This window comes from Brassica rapa, chromosome A04, assembly GCF_000309985.2.
Source record: "Brassica rapa cultivar Chiifu-401-42 chromosome A04, CAAS_Brap_v3.01, whole genome shotgun sequence".
NCBI lineage: Eukaryota > Viridiplantae > Streptophyta > Magnoliopsida > Brassicales > Brassicaceae > Brassica > Brassica rapa.
This window is the reverse complement of record NC_024798.2, coordinates 449,224-471,494: the sequence shown is the minus strand read 5'-3', so window position 1 is coordinate 471,494 and position 22,271 is coordinate 449,224. Positions and strand designations below refer to the sequence as shown.

The following is a 22,271-nucleotide window of genomic DNA, read 5'->3' as shown; positions in this document are numbered from 1 at the left end:
AAGCAACAATCATGAAAATGTAGATTGTATTACTGAAAATGTAATAGTAACATGTTTTTATCAATATGTCTAACAAAGTAGAGGAAGAAAACAATTTAGATAGACCAGACTTGGAGGACTTGCAAGATATCAAAGTACTGTTGGGTACTGTTTCGCCTGTTGTTTCACCCTTCTCTTGTATTCATTCTTATCCTGCAACAAAACGTGCTTAGGTTACTTGCACTACTCACGATCCCAATCTTTAGAGCTCAAACCATGAACAAGTAATGTTCCAAGTGTTATAACTTGGCGATTAAAGATAATGAATGGTCAACAAGTATATATAAGAATTTTTGTGAGAAAGCAACAAAAACCTGGACAAAGAGCTGGTATCCTTCAGTCTGAGCAGGGTCATTTGGGTTTGGTTCATCGAGCAAGTCTTGAATACCAACCAAGATTTGCTTCACAGTGATGGCTGGTCTCCATCCCTGAGGGGTTAAAGAACCTTGTAAAGCCTTTTTTCTTTTTTTTTCAAAAACATTAGATCTTAAAGAAATAAAAAAAAATTAGAGTGGTTACATAATCTTCATTGAGGATTGAGAGGCAAACAGTTCCAGAAGGATAGACATTAGGATGAAAGAAGCCTTGAGGGAACTTGCACTTTGGAGGTTTGCTTGGATAGTCCTCCGAGAAATTGAGTGTCAGTGGATAAAACCCACCTTCCCAGTCAGTCTTCAAAACAAGAATCCATATCAAATTAAATTTAATACATAAGACTTGGCAACTTGAGAGAATGCTATAATGTATTGTTTTCCAAATACAAGACTTGTGCATGATCTACTAATCTTAGTGATTCAAAAGGGGGAAAATAGAACATGCCTGCAAAATATATAGGCGGCAGGTAATACTTGATCACAGTTTTAGAGAGCAAAAAGTGGAAGAAAGCAAGAAATAGCACAAGAATGTGCAACACTGGCTACTAATAAGCAGGCAAACATTGAACACTATGAATAAAAAGGCAAATCTGTCACAACATTAAACCACAATAACAATATGATTTCACAGGTTAAGTAATCAGAACAACCTTGCCAGTAACAAATTATACATGATCCTTCAAATCCATATAGCAAGAGTATAGTTGATTACTCATTACTCAAAGCAAAACCTTAAAACAACCCAATTGAGTAAAACAGATAGCGAGAGAGACTGACCCCAGATTTGCCAGGGATGATGCACTGCCAAACCATTAGGTTATTTGTTCCATCTGATGAAGTCTCCGGCTTGGCAACAAAAGCCTAAACACATAGTAAGCAGATTCGATTCCAAGTAAGAGAAAATAGAATGAAGAAAAGGGCATAGAGAGGGAGAGGAAGAGGGAGAGTAATAACACATACATGAGGATGGTTCTTACGCCACGCTTTCCTTTCCTCTGTGAGTCGACCACGTGCGATTCCTCCGGACATCACTTCCGTCTGCTTTGCTTTGCTTCGCTTCTATCGCCCAAAATCGCCTAATCTAAAGAAGACTTACTGTTAAAACACAAGGACCAAAACTAATCAATTTAAATACCCTAAATCGATTTTTATTTTATTTTATTTTATTTATCATATCTTAATACGGAAATTAATAGCTTAATTAATAAAATATGAGATCAAGCATTACATATACACAAAACAATCAAACGGCTTGTTGTACACAATCATCATATTATATATAGTAACTAGGGCCGGCCCGCCCTACGGGCGGGATAAAAATTAACAAATAATTTAAGTAGTTAGAGTAAATGTTTAATATAAATTTTTATTATTTAAAAATATATATTTTGTACATGTTATTGTATTTGAAGACTAAATAAATCATGTTATCTGAAAACCTAGTTATAATTTTTCAAAATAAATATTACTTGTTATTTTTCAAAATATGATTTTCTTTTTTTTTTGTTAAAAAGTTTAAGATGATTTTTTTTTGTTAAATAATCTATGTTTTAATTATATATTAAGAATTGAATGTGGCATTACATCATTTCTTATGATTTTTTGGAGTTGGATGACTATATAAAAAACCGTGAGATCTTTTTTTTTCATTTTTTTTAGAAGAAACAAACTATTAAATTAAAATCACATATTTTTCCTTTAATTTTATATACTTAATTAGATTATCTCATGTTTTTACTAAATTTATTTTTTACAGTAGATTATTGTTAAAATTTGTTTGAGTTAAAATGTATAACTAATTATAAAATTATTTATGTAATATTAGTTATTTAATTAATATATTTGACCCAGATAAAAAAAATATACATGTATTTTAAAGTACACAATTTTATTATTGTAGATTTTCATAAAATTGAACTTGGTAACCACATAAAAAAAATTATTGGTAAAATTTAATTTTTATATATGCTGGTCGGAGTTTGAGAAAACATGTAAAATAATAACTTAAAAGAGAATTTTCAAAACATTTCCTTAAGCATGTCACAATATTCAAAATAGTATTTTATCAAAATCCTTTTATCATTCAATAGTAGTTTGAACTGTAAAGTTTTAAACAATCCATCTTAATCAAGAAAAAATCAAAACTTTAATATGTAAAAACATAACAATAATTTAAACAAAATGTATGATCTGAATTTTTAAGAAGTTCAAAATTTATTTACATGTTGATATATCTAAGTTATGGTAATACTTTTGGCTGTTTTCCCTAGATTCAACAGTTAACATTAAGTTTGTCTCTCTCTTATGTTTAGTTAGCAAATGTTTTCTACAAATAGTCTTTGCACACATTGCTTCTGATGTCAAGAGAAACTGAGAAGCACACAAAATATACTCAAGAAATCAAAGCGGTAACATTACGCTAACCAACCAAGGTCAGCTTCAACTTAGTTCAGAGAATATGAATATTACACATTTATACAAAAATAGAGGCTTTGAGCTTCAGATTCTACTATTACACCTCTATCCACACTTCTTCGTATAAAAGATTACATCAAGTTTGAGCCAATGCTTAACAAACCAATTGCAGTTGAAGGAAAACAGTAAAAAATATACCTTTGACAAATTTTTTCAAGTTCTCGTGGATCATTAACAACAACTTGGACACCCAACTGCATTTTTGTCTTCTGAAGATTGAAGTCAAGAAATCTTGGCTGGAGACACTCTTAATGGCATCCCTTGGGCAGCGTGGCCAGTATTGAGAAACATGGAGTAATCAGCCAGAATTGCAAGAAATTATAAACGGATCCCACAATCTAGAAGGAAATTCTATCTATAGCAGACATATGTAGAAAAGAGTCTCCCAGACTACACGGAGAGTAAACATAGGAATTAATAACGCAACTTACAGCACTAATGCTTTGCGAACAAAGGGATGAGAAATGAAAGCATACCAAGTTGGCAAAGAAGTCGCTGTCACCAGAAATCAGTTTGGAGGACATGCTGGTTTTAGCACAGTTTATCAATGGAACTCTACCAAGCTTTACGACCTATATAACGCAACAGAAGTAATGAACTGAAGCGGCAGAGACGACCACTATAGAGAGCTTACACAGTTATGCTTACAGAAAAATATTATAAACGTTCACCACATAAATTCACATTTTCTCACTACTTATTCTGACAATCTGATCTAAGCTCTTTCATTACCTGCTCTTGTGAGCGGAAATACATGAAGGGTGTGTAGTTGAGGAAGTTGGAGACTCTTGATGTGTATATATGTCAGCATACCTGAAACCAATTTTAAGTGAGAGAAGCAAGTGTGAGAGATATACTACAAGTTGCTCAGAAAAAGCAGAGAAGAGGTATCTGTACTTTTCGATTTGTCTCATCAAGTGGCTTTTGTCCCACAAACCAGCACGTGAAAAGAAGCCCCACCTGGTCAAACCCAGAAACTATGAGTCAGACAGAAGAGTATCATAGATACTTGTGTAGTTTGCCCCTTTTTAAGAGAAACCTTCTGTTGAAGAGCTCGCCATCTGATTCAAGCATTAGACCAATCTTGTCATCTAGTCTTTGCATTACAATGAGAAGCTTCTGCATGGTCTCCGTCAGTTCTTGATCAGCCAAGTTGGTAGCAGCCAGGGTCTAGAAAGAAAAGATAAAGAGAATACCTTATACTACCAATTGTATCCAGCACATGAACTATAGATCTTGTAAAGGAGATAAACAAACCTGAGCAGGAACGACCTTTGCTACTTCTTTGCAGATCAATCCGAAGTATAACACTATGAACATGAGTCAAGAAGTATGATAAAGCGATGAATAAATAGCTTTTCAGTTACCTGGTGTGTTATGATCACTTCTAAAATATCTCGTAAGACTTTCAAGTCGAAAGTATCTCTATATGTCTATATCGAGACTCATAATGATTATCAGAAAAATGCAAAGAAACAGAAATCAAGATTTTCACCTCTTACCATCAACCTTGAGATTACATGGAAGTGAGGTTTGACAATTTCCAGATGCATTTGCTGTTCCAAAGAGACAGATCGAAGCAATTAGAGATCAATGGAAAAAAGGTTCACGTTTTGCATATAAGAAAGAGCTTAGAAACTGAGATAATACTGGTGCTGTGTACTAATACTGCCTAGGATCCATCTTGTTGAGATTGAAGCAGCCATATACTTTGAACCAACTGAAGAAACCCCAACTGCTCATCTATAAAACCAATTTGAGTTTCTCAATCTAGCGTAGAATGTAATCTAATCGAAATAAAATCTCAATATATATGAATAATAGATCATATTGTGCTCAACTAAGAGAAGAAGAAAACTAACCGGTCAGAGGAGCTGCGATGATTGATGGTGAAGGCGAAGAAGGAAAACAGAGACTATCAAGGATCCTGCAAAACATGAAAAAATAGAAACACAATCAACGAACGTACGCGAAATCATCTCCCAAATAGATGAAACAAAAATTTTGATCAAAAACTTCGTCAAGAGCATATCAACCCAAAAAATATTTTGTTGTTTGAACAGATTGATAAGATGGTTTCAAAGATAAGGAATGGTTACCTTTTTATATTCCCTGATAAACCGCCTACATCTTGCATTCAAGGCTATATCGGGATTGATTGAACTAATAATGGATTCAATACGAAGAATCCGTAACAGGAACGCTTAGGTGATGGAGAAGAAGATCAGACGTCGCGATAGATCGTAGAGAGAAGATGAGCCCTGCAGTTCGATGAGATGGCTTAAAGGAGGAGATTAGAGCGGAAAGCTCGTCGGGTCGGAAAACTGACAAACTCCAAAAGCCCAATAACGTCAAACGATACGCGGAGACTTAATGAAACGCAGAACATCACTTACCTGGACACGTGGCGCCGTCTCCTTGCTCGACTTTCCTAGCTGGCGGATGACGTGGCGCTCTAAGAAGAGAACAAACTGTTCTTTATATATATAGATAGATAGATAGATACATTCTACAAATCTATCTCAATAGTCTCTTCTCAGCTGCTTATATACAAAAGCAGCTGTGAGAGAGCTTTTTCGTCATCATCAGTGTCAACAGTTTCAGGAGCCATCCAACAGACTCCTCAAGCTACGGAAAGCCTCCGGAGTAAGACCAAAACACCGTTTCTTCTCCAACGGAACCACTCGTTCTCCCGTCACAAAGCTTACCACAACCGCCGTTAAGTTATCAAACGTGTTCAGCCTCAGAGCCTCCATCACAAGCTCCCTCGCGCATCTCCCGGGATCGTCGTGCCGGTTTAAGCCCCGCTTCACGATGCTAACCGCTTCTTGGCTCGTCAAAACATCCCAAATCCCGTCGCAGGCCATCACAAGAAACTCGTCGTCCTCTGTTAGAGTTGTCTGCTTTATTTCGGGTTCGGAGATGAGTGGAGACTTAGAGGAGCCGCGTGGCGTGCGTTTCATGTCCCAGTCGCCGAGAGCTCGCGTTACGGATAGCTCTCCGTTTAGGTAGCCGTCTTCAAAGACACCTCCGGACTTTTCTACTCTCCTTCTCTCTAGTAGATTGATCGGTCTATGGTCGTGAGACATCTCTATCGCTCTGCCTTTTCTGCAAAGAACTGCTCTGCAGTCTCCAGCGTTTGCTACCATCAAGAGTCTGCAAAGGAAAACATTTAATTCTTTATATTTTTGAAATAAAAACATCTAACTAACCACAATTTCAACCAATAGAAAAAACACAATGCAGAATATAAACAAAGTTACCTAACATAAAATCAATAAATTTAATGTGGAAAATTGAAAGTGTCATACCATTTGAAACAAAACAAAATCTCTGAAAAGCTGACGTACGTACCTTCCGGAGATGAGAGCAGCAAGAGCTGTGGTACCAGAGGAAGAGCTGATGCTGCAATCCTCAGCCAAAGCTAGATCGGCTTGAAGAAACGCATTTCTCAACGAACTCCTAACTTCCTCCACATAAACACTATTATTCACTTCCGATGTTTGTGGAAACTTTTCATCTTCAAAGAAAAGCCTAATGGCGTTTTGTTTTACGTATGTTGCTGCTTCTGATCCTCCGTGACCATCAAAAACCTTGAAAAAAAAAAGAAGAAGGAAAACCAAGTCAGGTTCTGTCTTTATAAAAAAATTGTTCAAGGAAGCAATGATACGTTACTTACCGCATAGAAAGCACTTGGATTTGGCAACTGGGAAAGACAGCTAACTTGGGAGGATAGATCATCTACGCAAATGTGTTCGTCTTCCATGAATCTCTTTGGCCCTATATCAGCGTAGCTTCCAGACCGTATGGTTGGAACATACACCGGGACACTGGAATCGTGATAAGCCTTGGAGAGTGTACTATAGAAGGAGGAATAAGCAAGAGATGGATACAGCAGAGGAAAGGAGCGTCTCAGCTGACGTGGACTCAGCTCAGTAACGAGATAAGGTCGTTGGTGGCAGTTACGGACGTTGAGTTAGTTGAGTCTGTTATCGAATATAAATAGTAGATCATAAAGATAGAAGGGTAGTTTTTGAGTACATTGTAAAAGGATCTAAGACGTGAGGTCTTGATCAGTGGCTTGTATCTCTGAGTTGTAGAGTACAAGAGAGGGAGGTTGGGCGGAATCTTAATAAAATCACTATCATTCTCTTATCAAATCGCAATCATCCTCCTTCTTTAGACCCTAAAAAGGTATAAAGCTCATATTCAATTGAGAATATAAATAAACGAAACACATGTAGTGAAGACAAAACATATTAGTAACAAAACATATTAGTTGCATTTAGCTTTAAATTCAGTTAATTTGCAAAGTTTAAGACACCTAAAGATCTTGTCGGAAGTGTTCCAGATAATTTCGTTTTCCTATAAAGTCATCTTCTATGAAGAATCTACAGAACCAAGCAGTAAAGACAAGACATATTAACAAACACAATAATTAAGTTCTTAAAGTCACCGGCTTTTAATTAAGTTTAAGACAGCAAGCATCTAAACATATCTCTTCTAAAGCTTAAGAAACCTAAAGATCATGTCGGAAGTGTTCCAGATCATTTCGTTTTCCTATAAATCCTTTTTTTTTGAAGAATCTAAAGATACCCATCAATTCGATTTAATTGCTAATTATAGACGATTAATTTCAGAAAGAACAAAAAAAAAACATAATCTTCAACTTTTCGGAAAGATTGATACTTACCACAGGAGAAGTCGATAAACCGCCGGAAACCGACGCCGTCGATCGTCGGATACCCAGTTTCGGAGAAGAAAGTGGAGATATAACGGCGGAGGAAACTCCGTCAATATCGATTATCGAGAACCACCGGTAAACTCTGTCGAAACACAACCTCTGCTTCTGCTACCATCTCTCAGTTCCAGAACAATCGACTCTTTGATCACTTGTTTCCAAAGTATATTTGACAATTTCAAAGTTCGCGTTTTTTTTTCCTCGCACAGACGAAAAATTATCTGACTCGTTTGTCTCTCTCTCTCTCTCTCTCTCTCTTTCTGTATATATACGACGAAGAAGACGAATTGTGGGTGACTGGGTGTAACCGGTGAGTGTTTTGTACACGTGGCGGTCACGGTGGCGAATCAGAGAACGGTATTTAGACCATGATTATCGGGGATCCTTAGTTGGGTTTTTAAGGATAATAAGTGATTTAATTAAATGAAAAGAAAAGAAAATACAGATTACCGATCCTTGACTAAGGTGTTTTGTAACCGATTATTAGAAGGGTTTTCCACCCACCTGTCAGCACATGAGGCAAAGTAAAATGTTTTTGTATTTTCTTTTCTCACATTTTTTTTTTTGTGACGATTGTCTTCTGCTAATCGTCTTCTCGGCTTCTCCGTCTCTGACGATCGACGACTCTGTACATGATGTCTTTCTTCGAACCGGACGGAACCGTAGTTCCCGTAACTGTCGTCGGGTTCCGCGAAGGCAACATCAGGGACCACGATTGGGAAAGGGTTTCAGGGAGGGATCAAGAGGCATAATTTCAAGAGAGGGCAGATGACTCATGGGTCAAAGAGTCATAGTGGATGCCTTGCGCATAACAAGGCTGTTCATTTGACAACAAGGGAAGTGCATTGCTTAAGCTCCATTCTAGTGTCTCCTCCTCTCGTGTCTCTTGACTTGCCTGAAAGTTGGGCTCTTGACACTGATACGCCATCCTCTGTTCTCTTTGGTAACTCTCTCCCTTCTTGTTTGTTCCATCTTGTAGTTATTGCTATAGCCATGGATTGGATACTGTTTCCACTGATTAGAAAGCCGTAGTTGATTATAAGGGATGGAGCTTGTACTTCTCAATCTTAAATCCATCATGTAAAGATTCTCTCTTTCTTTCTCTATGTTGATTCTGAATCTCCTGTGTTTGGTGCTTTTGCTGAGTGTTTACAAAATTTCTTAGTTTTTTTTTTCTATTGAATGATCTTTGGTTTGTTCATTGTCCTCTAGTTTGGCGCTTTTGCTGGTGAAGACAACGAAGAGTCAGACAAATTGAGAAAAGCCAGGTATGGATCCTATGCTCTCTGATATGCAATGGCTGTGAAATTGTAACGTTGCTTTCTGTAGCTAAATTTATGTATGCTTTGTCTTGTTAAAAGGTAACTGCTACAAAGAGGCCAAAGAATAGTGCTTTAGAAGTTGATTTAGATTTTGAACACAATGCCAGGCCTCCTCCTATAATCACAGAAGAGGTCACAGCCTCACTTGAGGATATGATCAAGAGCCGAATCATTGAGGTAACTACTCAATTTGTAACAAAAGTCTCTTTTTTTTTGAGTAAGATGGAGCAAGTGTCAATGTCTTTTGCTTTGAGATATTGATGTTACCCGATCTGTAGTTTTTGCCATGATTCTCAAAGCCATTTTTTTTGGAGAAGAAAGTAAAGTTGATGGAAGATGTTGCATAGTTTTTTTAAGAAACCTTAATTTAGAAACTAGCATTGGAGCATTCTTTTTCTTGGTGTTTCTTAACTAAGTTTTTAACTACATTTAATATTTAAAAAGTTATTAAAAAACTCTTATGGGTTCCAGGGTTAATGATGCTCTTAGTTTGTGGATTACAGTCGGCTAAGAGCCTAAGACTAATAAGCCTTTGTTTTTGACACGTGTCGTAACAGTGAGTTTCAGCTTTGACGCGCGTGCCCTAAAACGACGTCGGAAGGCGGAAACTTACCAGCAACGACCAGAAATAACGGGGAGGTTTCTGTAATAAGATTAAATAATGAGGGTAGTTTGGGAAATAAAGGACTTTGTCGACACCTCATTATAATACCCGCGAAGATAGATTAATCTGGACCGCCAAAATGAGCTTGCGTCCCACGCTTACAGGTTGTTCATGATATAGCAAAGAATCATCTATCTTATTATTTGACTTGTGTATAATAATGTTTCTTTTAGACTAAAAATTATCAAGACCTAACGTGTTGTTAAAATGTGAAACTTGTTTGGAAGGTTTGATATTCAATTAAAAATGTTGATCCAGAAATTTCCTTCAGCCAAAAAAAAAAGTCTTAACCAATATGAATAAACAATTGATCATCTAAATGTTGCACGATGACGGTCGGTATTTGATGGCCCATGATTAGCTAAAAAGCCTATATATATATATCTGATAACTGGTGAATTGCTTGGAATCTATTGGGCTCAATAGGTTTCTTTTCTCGTTTGATCATTATGGTATTGCCTTCTTAAGATTGAGATTGTAAAACAAAAGGTTGACGAAATCAATACAGAACAAAATAAACATATAGAGTGAAATGATGATCACTAAGCAATATAAAATATCATAATTGTAGAGTTGATATATTTCTTTGATTATCATGATTTTGGTGAAGATTAGTAACCAAAACATATATATAATAATTACCTACATACGATATATATGATGATTACACCACCAATCTTTTTGTAATTAGATTTGGATTTCGTTCATTGTTGGATTTAGTTCATTGTTCAAGAACCTTTCCCAACAATGACCAAAATCCAAACCTAATGACAGAAAGATTCTTAAGAAGAACCCTAAGATGATGAAGAAAGATGAAATTTCAACAATAGTTTAAATCTTTCTTCTGCGACTTTCTTCTACTTATAGTGTTTCACCGATCATTATTCTTCTGCCATTTTCTTTTTGGTAAAAATATAAAGATATTATTACCAAGATTTTACGTTTTTGACAGAAATTACAAAGATATTCTTCTCCCACTTGATTGGTCTTCTCATCTTCTTTGTAACTGAACAACAAAATTTGTAACGATCTTCTGAACAGCTCTTTACTCTCTTTTCCTGTAACGGAAATTTGATCTGGAGGACGAACTGAGGCCACTTATCTCATCTTAAAGTCGTTTTTCTTCAAAAGAACAAACACTCGTCTTATACTTTTGTCTATCTTGTTTCAGGTACGTTTATTAGAAGTAGACCCTTGTCTTGTTTGTTATCATTTTGCAAGTGCGCACTTATTCAAACCACATAACTTTGGCTTTATAGCCACAGCCATTTCTTTTCAACCAAAACATAAAGAGGATTGCTTTTGCTTTAGCTTTAGCTTTCTAACTAATCTTGCCAACCTTTATACTTCAATGTTTCCACTCGTATCTCTACTTTTGTGTGCGTGTTTACATGTGATTTGAAGGTTGTGTGGTCTTTAAATCTCATCAAATCAAACGTTAATTAATATGGTGCAACATAACATAGCATAGCATACACTTATACAGTATATATATAAATCTCCTCTGGTTTTTATTAAGCCTCCATAACCATTATCCTCACTTTGACGGTGACGACGAAGATGGGTTCAACGGGCTCGGCTTTGGACTATTATGCCCTTTTCCGGCGAGACTAGGACTCATCATGCCACCACCCCTTAGTTCATTCACTCGAGGACTAAACACTTGAGACAGGTTCCTATGATAGACCGGCGTTGAAGTTGAACTAGTAACTTTGGGACTACACGTGTGTCTAAACTCTCCTCTACTTCTTGTCATAACCTCATCAAGAATCTCAGAGTCGCATGGATAAGAAGCTGTTGATCCCATCTCATCTTCCTGCAAAAAATAATAACAAAAATGTTTAAAACAATTATCCAAAAACAAAAAAAAAGAAGAGAAAATGGATTTTGATTTGAACTTACCGCTACTGCGAGATTGAATGGTAAAGCAGGTGCTTCTTCATACTCTGCTGCGTCCAAGTCCTGAAGATGAGCACCTTTGAAGAATCTTGGGAGGATATATTGCCTTACTGGTATTAGAAACATGATCATTAAAGGGAACATCACTCCAGCTATTGGGATCCATGTGAGGCCAAAGCATATCAGAAGGTAAGTTGTTTGGAAGATTGTGAACATTGCTATCGTTTTGAATGGAACAGTTTCCACAAACGTTGCATGGTTGTCTTCAAGAACCCTGCAAATTTTGTATAAGTTACTGAGTTTTGTTTCTTGAAAAGGGCAAAAGAAGATGTTAAGAGACTTTACTTGAATCTTCGACTTGGTGCTGTGAAGAGAAGTAAGATTCTTTCCCAAAACTGGTTCCCTGGCAAGCTTTCAATAGCCATGAAGGCAAAGTATCCCCAGAGAACTGATGTGGGGATCATTTTGAGGATAGGCATAGCTGCAACACATCCTCCAACCATTAATGCTTGAAGCAAGTTGCTTACTCTTTGTTCCTTGACTTCAATAGGCAATAAATCATCTATTTCTTTCTCTATATCAAAGAGAGTTTCATCAACTGGAGCATCTAGATTCCCTGTGAATGTCGTCGCTTGGATTGTTGATTCTCTCAGCTCTTTTAGACCCTGTGGAAGAGATAGTAATGTATCCTCAACTTGGCTTCTCAAACTATATTAGTTCCACTGCAATAATGAGAAAGATCCTTTACCTGAGGCTGCTGGTAGACTAATGGAGTCTGCATTTGATTATAAGCCTCTTGCATGTTACCATACAACTGTCCTAAACTCGCATTCTGCTTAATGCTTCTCCTTGCAGTTGCAACTAGTCTGTTCCTAAGAAGCTGTGGAAATAGCAAACAAACAACAAGCTCAATCCCAAAGGCTAAAAGAAACAAGTAAAGCTCCAAAACCAAAGGTACCTGATACTTAAGTGTTGCTAAGCTTTTGGTATGCATTGGAGATTGAGGAATGACTCCATTTGATGGAGGGATTCCAAGTAGGCCACATATCAAGGTCTGAAAAATGGTGAATATACTAATGGATTAAGCTCAAGAAGAAGAATCTACTAATAATTTCTCCAGATTCTTACCAGAAACCCAAGAAGAAGCAGATCATAGTGGTAAGAAGATGGTTTTCTCAAATTGAATTCTTTCTGCTGAGCAAGCTGTGATGCTACACTATGATCAAAGTAGTAAAGAACTGCAATCATTGTTGCTGGAATGAATGCTCCAATTATGTAGACTACTGGAACTTGAAGCATCTCCTGAAAATTTCATTACCACTATAGGCTTTAGTCATATGTTGATGTGTTGGAGATTCAAGATCAAAGAAGACACACCTTTACAACAGTCCAATTCTCATAAGCACCAGGGGACCAAGGGTTAGGGCTAAAAAGTCGCCGAGGGATTCCTTTAGGAACATCTCCTGTTGGGATGTAGGAGACACCGGTCCACACAAGAACCATGAGTGGCACACCATAGTCAGCTATTAAGCTTCTAAGCCAGCCTGTTTCAACAATAATAATAACTAGGATAAGACCCGCGCCTTGCGCGGGATTAAGTTATTATTTTTATTATATTTTGGAGAATGAAACAATAGTTTGGCTTCATTTGGATTACGGGTGTTCAATCCGGATATCGGGTTGGTTTCGGTTCGGTTCGGTTTTTTTCGGTATTTGGTTAGTAAAATATAACTACTATTCTAAATCCATATTTACTTTGACTTTAGTCTTTCACATACTTTTGAAAGATTTCAACTGGACGACTAAATTGATCAGCCAATCTTGTTGCTTTAAATCATTAGTGTTTATATATATATATATATATATTATTTAGTTTGAATATTTATTAAATAAAAATTCATATGCGTTATATTTTATGATCATTTGTAACTTATTATAACAAAAAAATAATCTATTGATCACAAAATTTTCAGAGTGGGAATATTCAAATTTCTAATAATATATTGACGTTTTGAAAAATTCAAATATAACATATAAGAAAAAATATAAATGGTTTTATTATATATTTAATGTGATTTTTTAATATCTTTCAATAATATAAAATTAAAAAAAAAGAACTAAGATACCAAAATTGTTATCAAATATTTATTATTCATAATAATTAATTTTCATATATACGTTAATCATATTAGGTAATTTCGTAGCTTATAATTAAGGAAAGTGCAAAAACAAATTTGGTAGATTATTTATCAATTCGATAGTTAGTTTAATAAAAAATATAATGTAAGTCAAGATGGACCAACCTATTTTTCTAAGAATAGTATATTTTATATAGTCATTTATTAAATGAGAATTTATAATCATACAGTTCTATGATCATTCATATCATTTTATAACTGAATATTTAAATCATCGATAACAAAATTTTCAATGTGAAATCTTTCATAAGTTTATAATTTATAAATGTTTTTGAAAATTCATTGAAAGTTTTAATATTAAAATATTTATGTAATCTTATGGTATATAGTATAATCTATATATATATATATATAAATATATATGTTTTATTATTAAATGATATTTTTTACTCATATGGTTTTAAAATAATGTGTATCTTCTTATAAAATTAGATAAAAGTTCATATTAATACAATTTTATGATCATTTGTAACTTATTATGACAAAAAAAATAATCTATTGATCACAAAATTTTCAGAGTGGGGATCTTCAAATTTCTAATAATTTATAGACGTTTTGAAAAATTTAAAATATAACATATAAAAAAAATTATAAATGTTTTTATTATATATTTAATATGATTTTTAAATATATTTTAATAATATAAAATTAAAAAAAAAACTAAGATACAAAAATTATTATCAAATATTTATTATTCATTATAATTAATTTTCACATATACGTTAATCATATTAGGTAATTTCGTAGCTTTTATTTAAGGAAAGTGTAAAATATTTTTTGGTACGTTATTTATCAATTCGATAGTTAGTTTAATAAAAAGTGTAATATAAGTTAAGATGGACCAACCTATTTTTCTAGGAATAGTATATTTTGTATAGTTATTTATTAAATAAGAATTTATAATCATACGGTTCTATGATCGTTCATATCGTTTTATAACAAAATATTTAAATCATCGATAACAAAATTTTCAATCTGAAATCTTTAATAAGTTTATAATTTATAAATGTTCTTGAAAATTCATTGAAAGTTTTAATATTAAAATATTTATATAATCTTATGGTATATAGTGTTTAAAATATATATATATATATATTTATTTTATTATTAAATGATATTTTTTACTCATATGGTTTTAAAATCATGTGTATCTTCTTATAATAAAAATGTTAAACCATTGATCATTAATTTTTAACATAATGATTTTAATAGTTTTAGTCATTTATTGTCGTTTTTAAAAATTCAAAATATAACATATACGAAAAAATCTAAATTTTATTTTTTTAGCTAATTTGATTGTTTAATTTATTTTAATAATATAAAATTAAACAAAAAATGATGGAGGAGATATACATTGTTATCAAATCTTTATTATTAAACTCATTAATTGTCATATATATATTAGTCATTTATGGTAATTCCGTAGGTTTTATTTAAGGAAATAAAATATCATATCATATCATTATATCATATAGTTTGACCAACTTATGTATCTAACAACATATAAAAATCGAATGTGTACCTACTTATTTTTCAATTTAATGTAATTGACTACCTAATTGAGTGCCACCTATGCATTGGGGCCTCTTTTAATTAATACAAAATTGAGGTTACATCTTTTCAAATGTTCCTCAATTAATATATAAGGGATGCTTATTAAAAAAAAAACTAAGTTTCTTCAAGAGCAAGTAAAATTTGATTATGATTGGTCAAGATCCCTAGAATAAGGAGATTCCAGCTCATTATATAAAAAAAAAAGAGAGTTGACTATCTATATACTTCAATACCTGTTCCATATCTCCAGGATCTAGCTTTTCTGCTTCTTAGTGCAGTTATAAGAAGACCAAAGGAGAGAACCAAAGCAAACATCCCATTAGCAAATCTCCATGAAGGTAAGAACTCAAGAAGCTTCAGATCTTCCCTCTCAGGAGATCGAAACTCATCAACTAGTCCCTGAATATATATAATTAAAAACATTAGAGACAACAAAAAAAAAAACACAAAGTTGTTGGCTTTGTTACTTTGATGGCTTCTTGCATGAAGAGCATAGCTATAAGAAGTCCAAACAACTCTCCAGCTACTCTTGTGAATCTGTTGATTATTGAACAAGCTCCACATATAGCCAGCACAAACAGAATCAACGAGGTCCACACACAAACCCTGCACATAGTTTAACTACCTTAACACCTTGTTGATACTTTAAAACATTTAACAATGAAAGTAGAAGAGAGAGAGAGTTTTTACCATCCAGACCAAGCCAAGAACAAGTTGCGTCCTAGTTCAGGTCTCCCTTTGGCAAAGTTGAACATGAATGTGTACATGATCACAGTTGGCTCTGCAACTCCGAGTATCAACAGAGGCTGGCCTCCGATAATAGAGTGAATGATTCCGCAAATGGCTGTAGACGCCAGCGTCTGAACAGCTGTGAGAACTCCATCTGTAAACACACACAAATAAAGTTCATAAAGCTCACAACTTTTTAAAAAACAGAGGAAGGAGGTTCAGTACCAGTGCTTCTCTCAAGTTGTTCGCCGAATGAGATGACAGGAATCGCCGACGCGAAGAATATGTATGTGGTGGGAGCAAGAATCCTACAAAGTTTCATAAAAAAAACAGAGAAGTTTGAATCATGAAAACAGAGTACTCTGTACTAAAGTTGGTTCATAGAAAAACAGAGTAACTTTGTTACCTGAAGCCAGCTTTGAATCCTCCGGTCCAGTCTTGTTTGTAGCATCTTAGTCTTCCTTTAAGATCATTCTTGATACCTTCAAACGGAACGAAAGTCTCTTCCATGGTGGCTATCTTCTCTCTGTGTGAACTTGCTCTGTTTTTAAGTTCCTCTGTTTTTTTTTTTGTTAAAACACTCTCCGAGAACGAGAAGAAGATGAGAATTAAACCCAATTATGGGAATAGAGACGAAGAGTAAAGCTACTTGAAATCGAAGAAACCCATATTACAGAACATTCTCAATACAGGTTAGATGACAGAAGACAGAAATGAACAAATGAAGAACAGAGTATTAAGGAACTTGTAACAACAATGAATCTCGTTAAAGAAGAAGATTGGGAATAATTCATGGAGCTAGTTTACATGATAAAGTGTTTTTGAGGGGAAGTAAAGGGGAAGCAATAATGATGGAAAGGGAGAGTGTATTGTGTGGATGGCAAGAAAGTGGCAAAGTTGTTTCAGCTGAGCAAATTGCAATGTACGTCTTTGGTGGCAATGAAGAAAGAAGACGATGCATCGTTATTTATACGTATAATAATGACGGACATTAAGTTTAAGGAATTAATTAAGTTCAGAGTGATTAACGAACCGCGTGAAGCTTCGACCGTCAATTTTTTTAAAATAGTACTTTTTTCTTTCAAGGTATAAAAATACTATATATTTTGTAAAATCGTTTACCAATCCGGCCGGTTACAAGTTTTCATAAACATATTTTTTTTGACCAAACATATTCATATGATGTTTTCGTTATAAACATAATAATTACAAGTTTACTTAATATTATCATTATATATATATATTAAAATCATTCAAAATTAGAAAATATGACTGTTTAAATAGTTTCAATAAAATTAAATTTAACTTAAAAAATTGAAACATCTTACATAAAAAATATGAAATAGTTTGCATTTTGAACCACATGAAGTATTAGGGATGATTAGTATACATTGATACCAATCGATAGTCATATCACATATACTGTAATTTTAGAATTTGAAATGGTTATTTGTGTTTGAGATTCACTTCAGTCTATTTACCAAACAATTGACATTTAGTGGAAAATAAGTTTTTAAAATGTGGATGAGAAGCAAGTTAACCTATGGCTTCAAAAGATAGGCAAAATGTTTTGGAAACTTACATACAGAAACAGTTGAAATTTCAAAAAAAAAAAAAAACAGTTGAAATGTTATTAAACTACATGCAGTCAGTTTTTTTTAATAACCATCTACAATTGGGAAACTGAGTATCTCCAATGTATAACTCCATTTTTTCCTTTAAAATGAAATAAAAGTGAAAATATGGTAAAATTGCTCCAATCCTACTCCATTTTCCACTCTATAATGGAGTGAAGAACAAACAAAAAATAAATTACTCCATTTATGGAGTAAATTTCATTATGGAGTGAGATATGAAGTTGGGTTGGAGCATTCCTTACTCCATATTTACTTTTACTCTATTTTAGAGGAAAAAATGAAGTACGGATAGAGATGCCCTTAAGCACCTATTACTAATACATTACCTGCCTCTTAAAAAGCAAAACGACCCGTACGATGTTTCTTGTAAAGTCAAAACAAAAAAGGGCCACTTTGTGAAAGGTGGTGGAGATAATGTACATATAATCATACACTGACGTTGTAATAGTAAGAAATCAACCTAACACATACGAACATCTTTAAACAACTACGAACCATACTTGACATCGTTATCCAATCACCATTGGTTGTTACTAACCTTTCTTTTGTCACTTAGTTGATTACTTTTGGTATTGAATTTTGACACGTTACGATTGTCCTTCAATGCTCAGCTGCGGATTGTACCCACACCGTAGATTCGTTGGTTTCTTAACTATAAACAGCATCTACTCTATACTAAAAGGAACAAATAGTGTGTTTTAAGCCTATCCACGTAGGCAATTATATTCACCCAATCATAACATTTGATTAATCCACGTAGGACATCGATTTTTTTTTATTGGGTTTCTGGGTCGCGGACAAAACCAAACACAAAATCAAATGCTTTGGGTTTCTGGGCTTCGTTTGGTTTATTGGGCTTGGTCTCAGTTTATTAAAAAAAAAAAACCACCCGAGGCGGAAACCTCGATGCTCCGCGCCTGCATCTCTTCGTCTTCACCCTTTGTTCTTCATCGTAACAGAATTTTCGATCCACATCTCTACAATCAATACCCCACGACATCTCCATCCATCAATTGATCCTTTATGAGTTCGTTTCGGTTTGCTTTTTTCCTGCTCCTTTATAAACTGTTCATCTCTTTTGAGTGGAAACCAAATCTCAAACTTCTCTCCTTACTCTATGGCGATCAAACCGAATGGAAAATCCCCTGTTACCTCCGATCACGATGACAAAATCATGCTTTTCGAATCTCCATCTCGGTTCAATCATTTTGGTATGTTCGGTTATACTGCTTTTTTGTGATTAAGATTAGGGTTCCATAGTCACGCCTCTTCAATCTGACGTTTCCGTTTTCGCTCATCTCTTACTGCAAAGACAATGAAGTCTTTTCTCAACTCTTAGCATCCTCTGTCGTTCAACTTCTCTTTCTGGCCAATAAATGTGAAAGGAATCGTTTTTGGCAAGCAGGCAATGCAAATCACAGTGCATCAACGGAGGAAGGTACTGTGCTCCTGATACAACGGGAGAGACATGATCGATCAGGATTTGCGGCAGGCTTGCTTCTTTTTCAAATACTGAGAATCACGTGTTCAGAGGTGAACAAGAAGCACAAGTGAGCTCTCTATCTTTTTCTCCCTTTTTTTCCACAAATGTAAGGCTTCTAACTATTGATTGCTAATTTTGTTTAAGGTTGGGAAAGGCTCGCGAGGAGATGTGACAATATTACCAACTATTATGATAAACAACAAACAACCCAGAGGTGAGAGAAGCAAGGATGTTCTGTTGGAGAGATCGGTGGTGCTTAAGGACCTTTGCTCAGGGTTTAGCGAGACGACTGAGCCACACATATGCTTAAACAAAGGTCCTCTCTATCCTTCCTATACATATCTCTATTTGATAAACACTAATTTTAACGTATGGTTCTGTGATTGCGCAGGCAGACATAGAAACCAACGAGTGTTTGCAAAACAATGGAGGGTGTTGGGAGGATAAGACTATCAACATTACAGCTTGCAGGGTGTGTAAGATCTTAAAATAATTTTTATTGTTTTGTTAGAGTTATGTTATATATATATCTACGTATATGTTACAGTAAAAAGGAGTCTCTTTATTGCAGGCCACTTTCAGAGGAAGAGTATGTCAATGTCCTGTTGTTCAAGGTGTCAAGTTTTGGGTGAAGGTAAAAAATAATGCTCAAAAGTATGTTATAATTACCGTAATGATATTTTTTCACATGTATAAACAATGGAGGATTCTGGAAACATACTCAAATGGGAAGAACATATTCGGCTTGCTGTGTAATATGGCATATCTCAAAACTAACTAACTTCCCCTCCTCTGTTTAAACATTCCCTCTCTTTCTATATATCTGACTTACAATGATTAATTCTTACCTCTTTTTCAAAAAAAAAAATGATTGATTCTTACCTTTTATTTTATTTCTGTAGTTGTTGCTGCTGTTCAGTATGATCATTCAAAAGGCTGCAAATGTCCACCTGGATTAAAGGGAGTTGGGCTCAAATATACAGTTTGTGAAAGTCATGACTCATGAGACTTGAACTGGAAATGGTGGAGAAAGAAAAGAAAGAATTCATCTCTCGATTTCTCCAAGGTCAGTATCTTTCATTCAGTTTTTTAAAACATATATATGTTTAACAATGTCCAAAGCTGTCTTTTTCATTTGTTTTGGTTATGTTAGTTGTAACAAAGCTTATATATCAAATAAATGCAGGATTTGGAGGAATGTTGCAGCTAAAACAGTCACTACACGTGTTCTTTAGGTGCGGAATCGGTAATGGTCGAACAGCTTCCTTCTGGTACGATTACTTGACTGAGTTAGGGCATATTGGGGATCTCTTGGGTCCTGCGGGATCAACAACTTCGCATACAGTGGAATGCAACTTTTTCAGTAGCAACACGTCTTGGAAATTATTACTTTCCTCCCGTACGTTTTCTTAATGCAGAAACTCCAATGGTTGGTATTTCTTCTACACAACATCCATAAAATTCTTATGCGATGATGTGTATTTGTGGTGAGGTCCTGCTTGAATTTTTTTAAATAGATTGATCTCCTCCAAAGTGACATAGGAACGGCTTAGACAACCTGCACCTGTTGTTTCTTGCCATACTACGGTTTGGTTCAAGCAAGAAATTCCAGGATGTTCTTTTGTTACTTGGATTGCTATGTCATCTAGACTCCCTTCTAGAAATAGGCTGTTGTCTTGGGGTTTGACTGTCCTTGCAAGCTGTGTTCTATGTACGAATGGTACAGAGTCTCATGGACATCTCTTCTTCCACTACGCTTTCGCAGTTGGATTGTGGAACATATTCACGGGGAACCAGCTAGACATTGGCCCATCAGACTTCTTGGACTCGGTGGACTGCATGACTTAACACCGGACAGTGCAAACATCTTCAAGCTGCTACTGCAACTCATCATGTATAATATATGGAGAGAACGTAACTGCAAGATTTTCAGACAAACTTCCTCTTCTGCTGAGGCGGTTCTCAGTATAATTGATTGATCAATGAAGGATAAGCTTCTCTCCATTCCAACAGTTTACATCTCCCTCTATGCTCTAGCTCTACTTCTAATTCATTGAACCTTTCAGCTAATGATGCTCACTCTTTGTTTTTCATTTTCTTTGTTTCTCCTCCTCTGTCCTCAAAAGAGATAATAAAATGAGAGGAGATTTTGTTTCGGTTTGACTCGAAAAGAATCTAATCGCCATGTAACCATTTTGAGTAATCATGTCATTGACTTTGGCTCCGATGTATTAGATATATATTGGTGTTAGCTTTGTCTCCTCCCAGTTCAATTAAATTGTATTATATACTTTTAAATTATTTGATCAATGTGAACAAAGCATGTGTTTCCACGCATTAAAATAATGAACACTATTCTAAATTTTAATAGAGATATAGATAAAATTATAAAACAAACCGACATGTATGAAATTATGAATATGTCATCAATTTAATGAAATTAGGTTATTATGTTGATTAATTGTAAAAGCCTATCATATATTTTCATTAAAAAAAGTCTATCATTTTATTATAAATTGTTGTCTTGAACAATATTTCAGCTTAAACTTTTAATTTAACAAAATTAAATTTATATATATTTAAAACATCTATTACTCTCAAAGTATAAATGAAATTTTTTCGAACAATTTTAAAATGTTTAACAACTAAATATTCTACCATAATGAGCTGAATTTACATCAATATTGTTTTTAGGTCCAATATTAGTCCATTTTAACAAATAATAAAGAATTTACAAATTAAATATTATTTATAAGAAATTTTTTAGCATAAGTATTCACGGGTGTATAATACCAACTCAATATCACTATGCTTCTTCCACATAACCATTATATATCTTCAAAAATGGATTTCAAATCATTCATTATAAATCAATAAAAAACTCCATAAACAAATCCAAAGAAATATTATTGCATGTGCAGATCAATCGTCGAGGAGCAGACAACGTTGGTAATATCATGGAACCATCAATCAACGATTTTAACCAAAAGCACTCAAGATAACCGGGTATGAGCAAGTGCAACAGAACAGAAGTCACTTGCATCATTTCTAACCAGATCAAAAAACAAAAAAATTAGAAATAAGAAAGAGAAAGCCTAAAGGAAAATAGAAGAGAAAAAAAACGATTCTTAAAAAAAAAGACGTTTCTGAGGTTAC

The 22,271-nt window shown here is 34.5% G+C and overlaps 2 protein-coding genes, 2 long non-coding RNA genes, 1 other non-coding gene and 1 pseudogene across 6 annotated transcripts; 2 read left to right on the top strand and 4 right to left on the bottom strand.

Annotated features, from left to right (window-relative positions):
- Nucleotides 1-7: 7 nt before the first annotated feature.
- Nucleotides 8-1,627, bottom strand: LOC103862793 (SUMO-conjugating enzyme SCE1). The gene is made up of 5 exons (XM_009140486.3): nucleotides 1,374-1,627; nucleotides 1,191-1,274; nucleotides 559-711; nucleotides 354-467; nucleotides 8-192 (listed from the first exon to the last, which is right to left on the bottom strand). Exons 1-5 carry the CDS (start codon nucleotides 1,440-1,442, stop codon nucleotides 130-132), a joined length of 483 nt encoding a protein of 160 aa, XP_009138734.1. The 5' UTR covers nucleotides 1,443-1,627; the 3' UTR covers nucleotides 8-129.
- A 1,175-nt stretch (nucleotides 1,628-2,802) lies between these two features.
- Nucleotides 2,803-7,964, bottom strand: LOC103862790 (annotated as a pseudogene).
- Nucleotides 7,965-8,418: 454 nt separating this feature from the next.
- LOC103862788 lies at nucleotides 8,419-9,408 on the top strand. The gene is made up of 3 exons (XR_004457809.1): nucleotides 8,419-8,572; nucleotides 8,842-8,897; nucleotides 8,991-9,408. It is a non-coding gene; the product is annotated as an uncharacterized LOC103862788 (long non-coding RNA).
- An 880-nt stretch (nucleotides 9,409-10,288) lies between these two features.
- MIR9559 (microRNA MIR9559) lies at nucleotides 10,289-10,397 on the bottom strand. The gene has a single exon (NR_128616.1). It is a non-coding gene; the product is annotated as a microRNA MIR9559 (primary transcript).
- A 628-nt stretch (nucleotides 10,398-11,025) lies between these two features.
- On the bottom strand, nucleotides 11,026-16,909 carry LOC103862787 (probable boron transporter 2). The gene is made up of 12 exons (XM_009140484.3): nucleotides 16,402-16,909; nucleotides 16,221-16,303; nucleotides 15,957-16,149; nucleotides 15,734-15,872; nucleotides 15,500-15,665; nucleotides 12,892-13,058; nucleotides 12,643-12,816; nucleotides 12,473-12,568; nucleotides 12,263-12,394; nucleotides 11,860-12,179; nucleotides 11,518-11,788; nucleotides 11,026-11,431 (listed from the first exon to the last, which is right to left on the bottom strand). The coding sequence occupies exons 1-12, from the start codon at nucleotides 16,503-16,505 to the stop codon at nucleotides 11,153-11,155; spliced, it is 2,124 nt and encodes a 707-aa protein (XP_009138732.1). The 5' UTR covers nucleotides 16,506-16,909; the 3' UTR covers nucleotides 11,026-11,152.
- Nucleotides 16,910-17,195: 286 nt separating this feature from the next.
- LOC117133783 lies at nucleotides 17,196-22,191 on the top strand. Of its 2 annotated transcripts, XR_004457804.1 has the most exons (3): nucleotides 17,196-18,843; nucleotides 19,038-19,182; nucleotides 19,260-22,191. It is a non-coding gene; the product is annotated as an uncharacterized LOC117133783 (long non-coding RNA). The 2 variants fall into 2 exon arrangements; XR_004457803.1 differs by having other exon boundaries at nucleotides 17,362-19,182.
- Nucleotides 22,192-22,271: the final 80 nt, after the last annotated feature.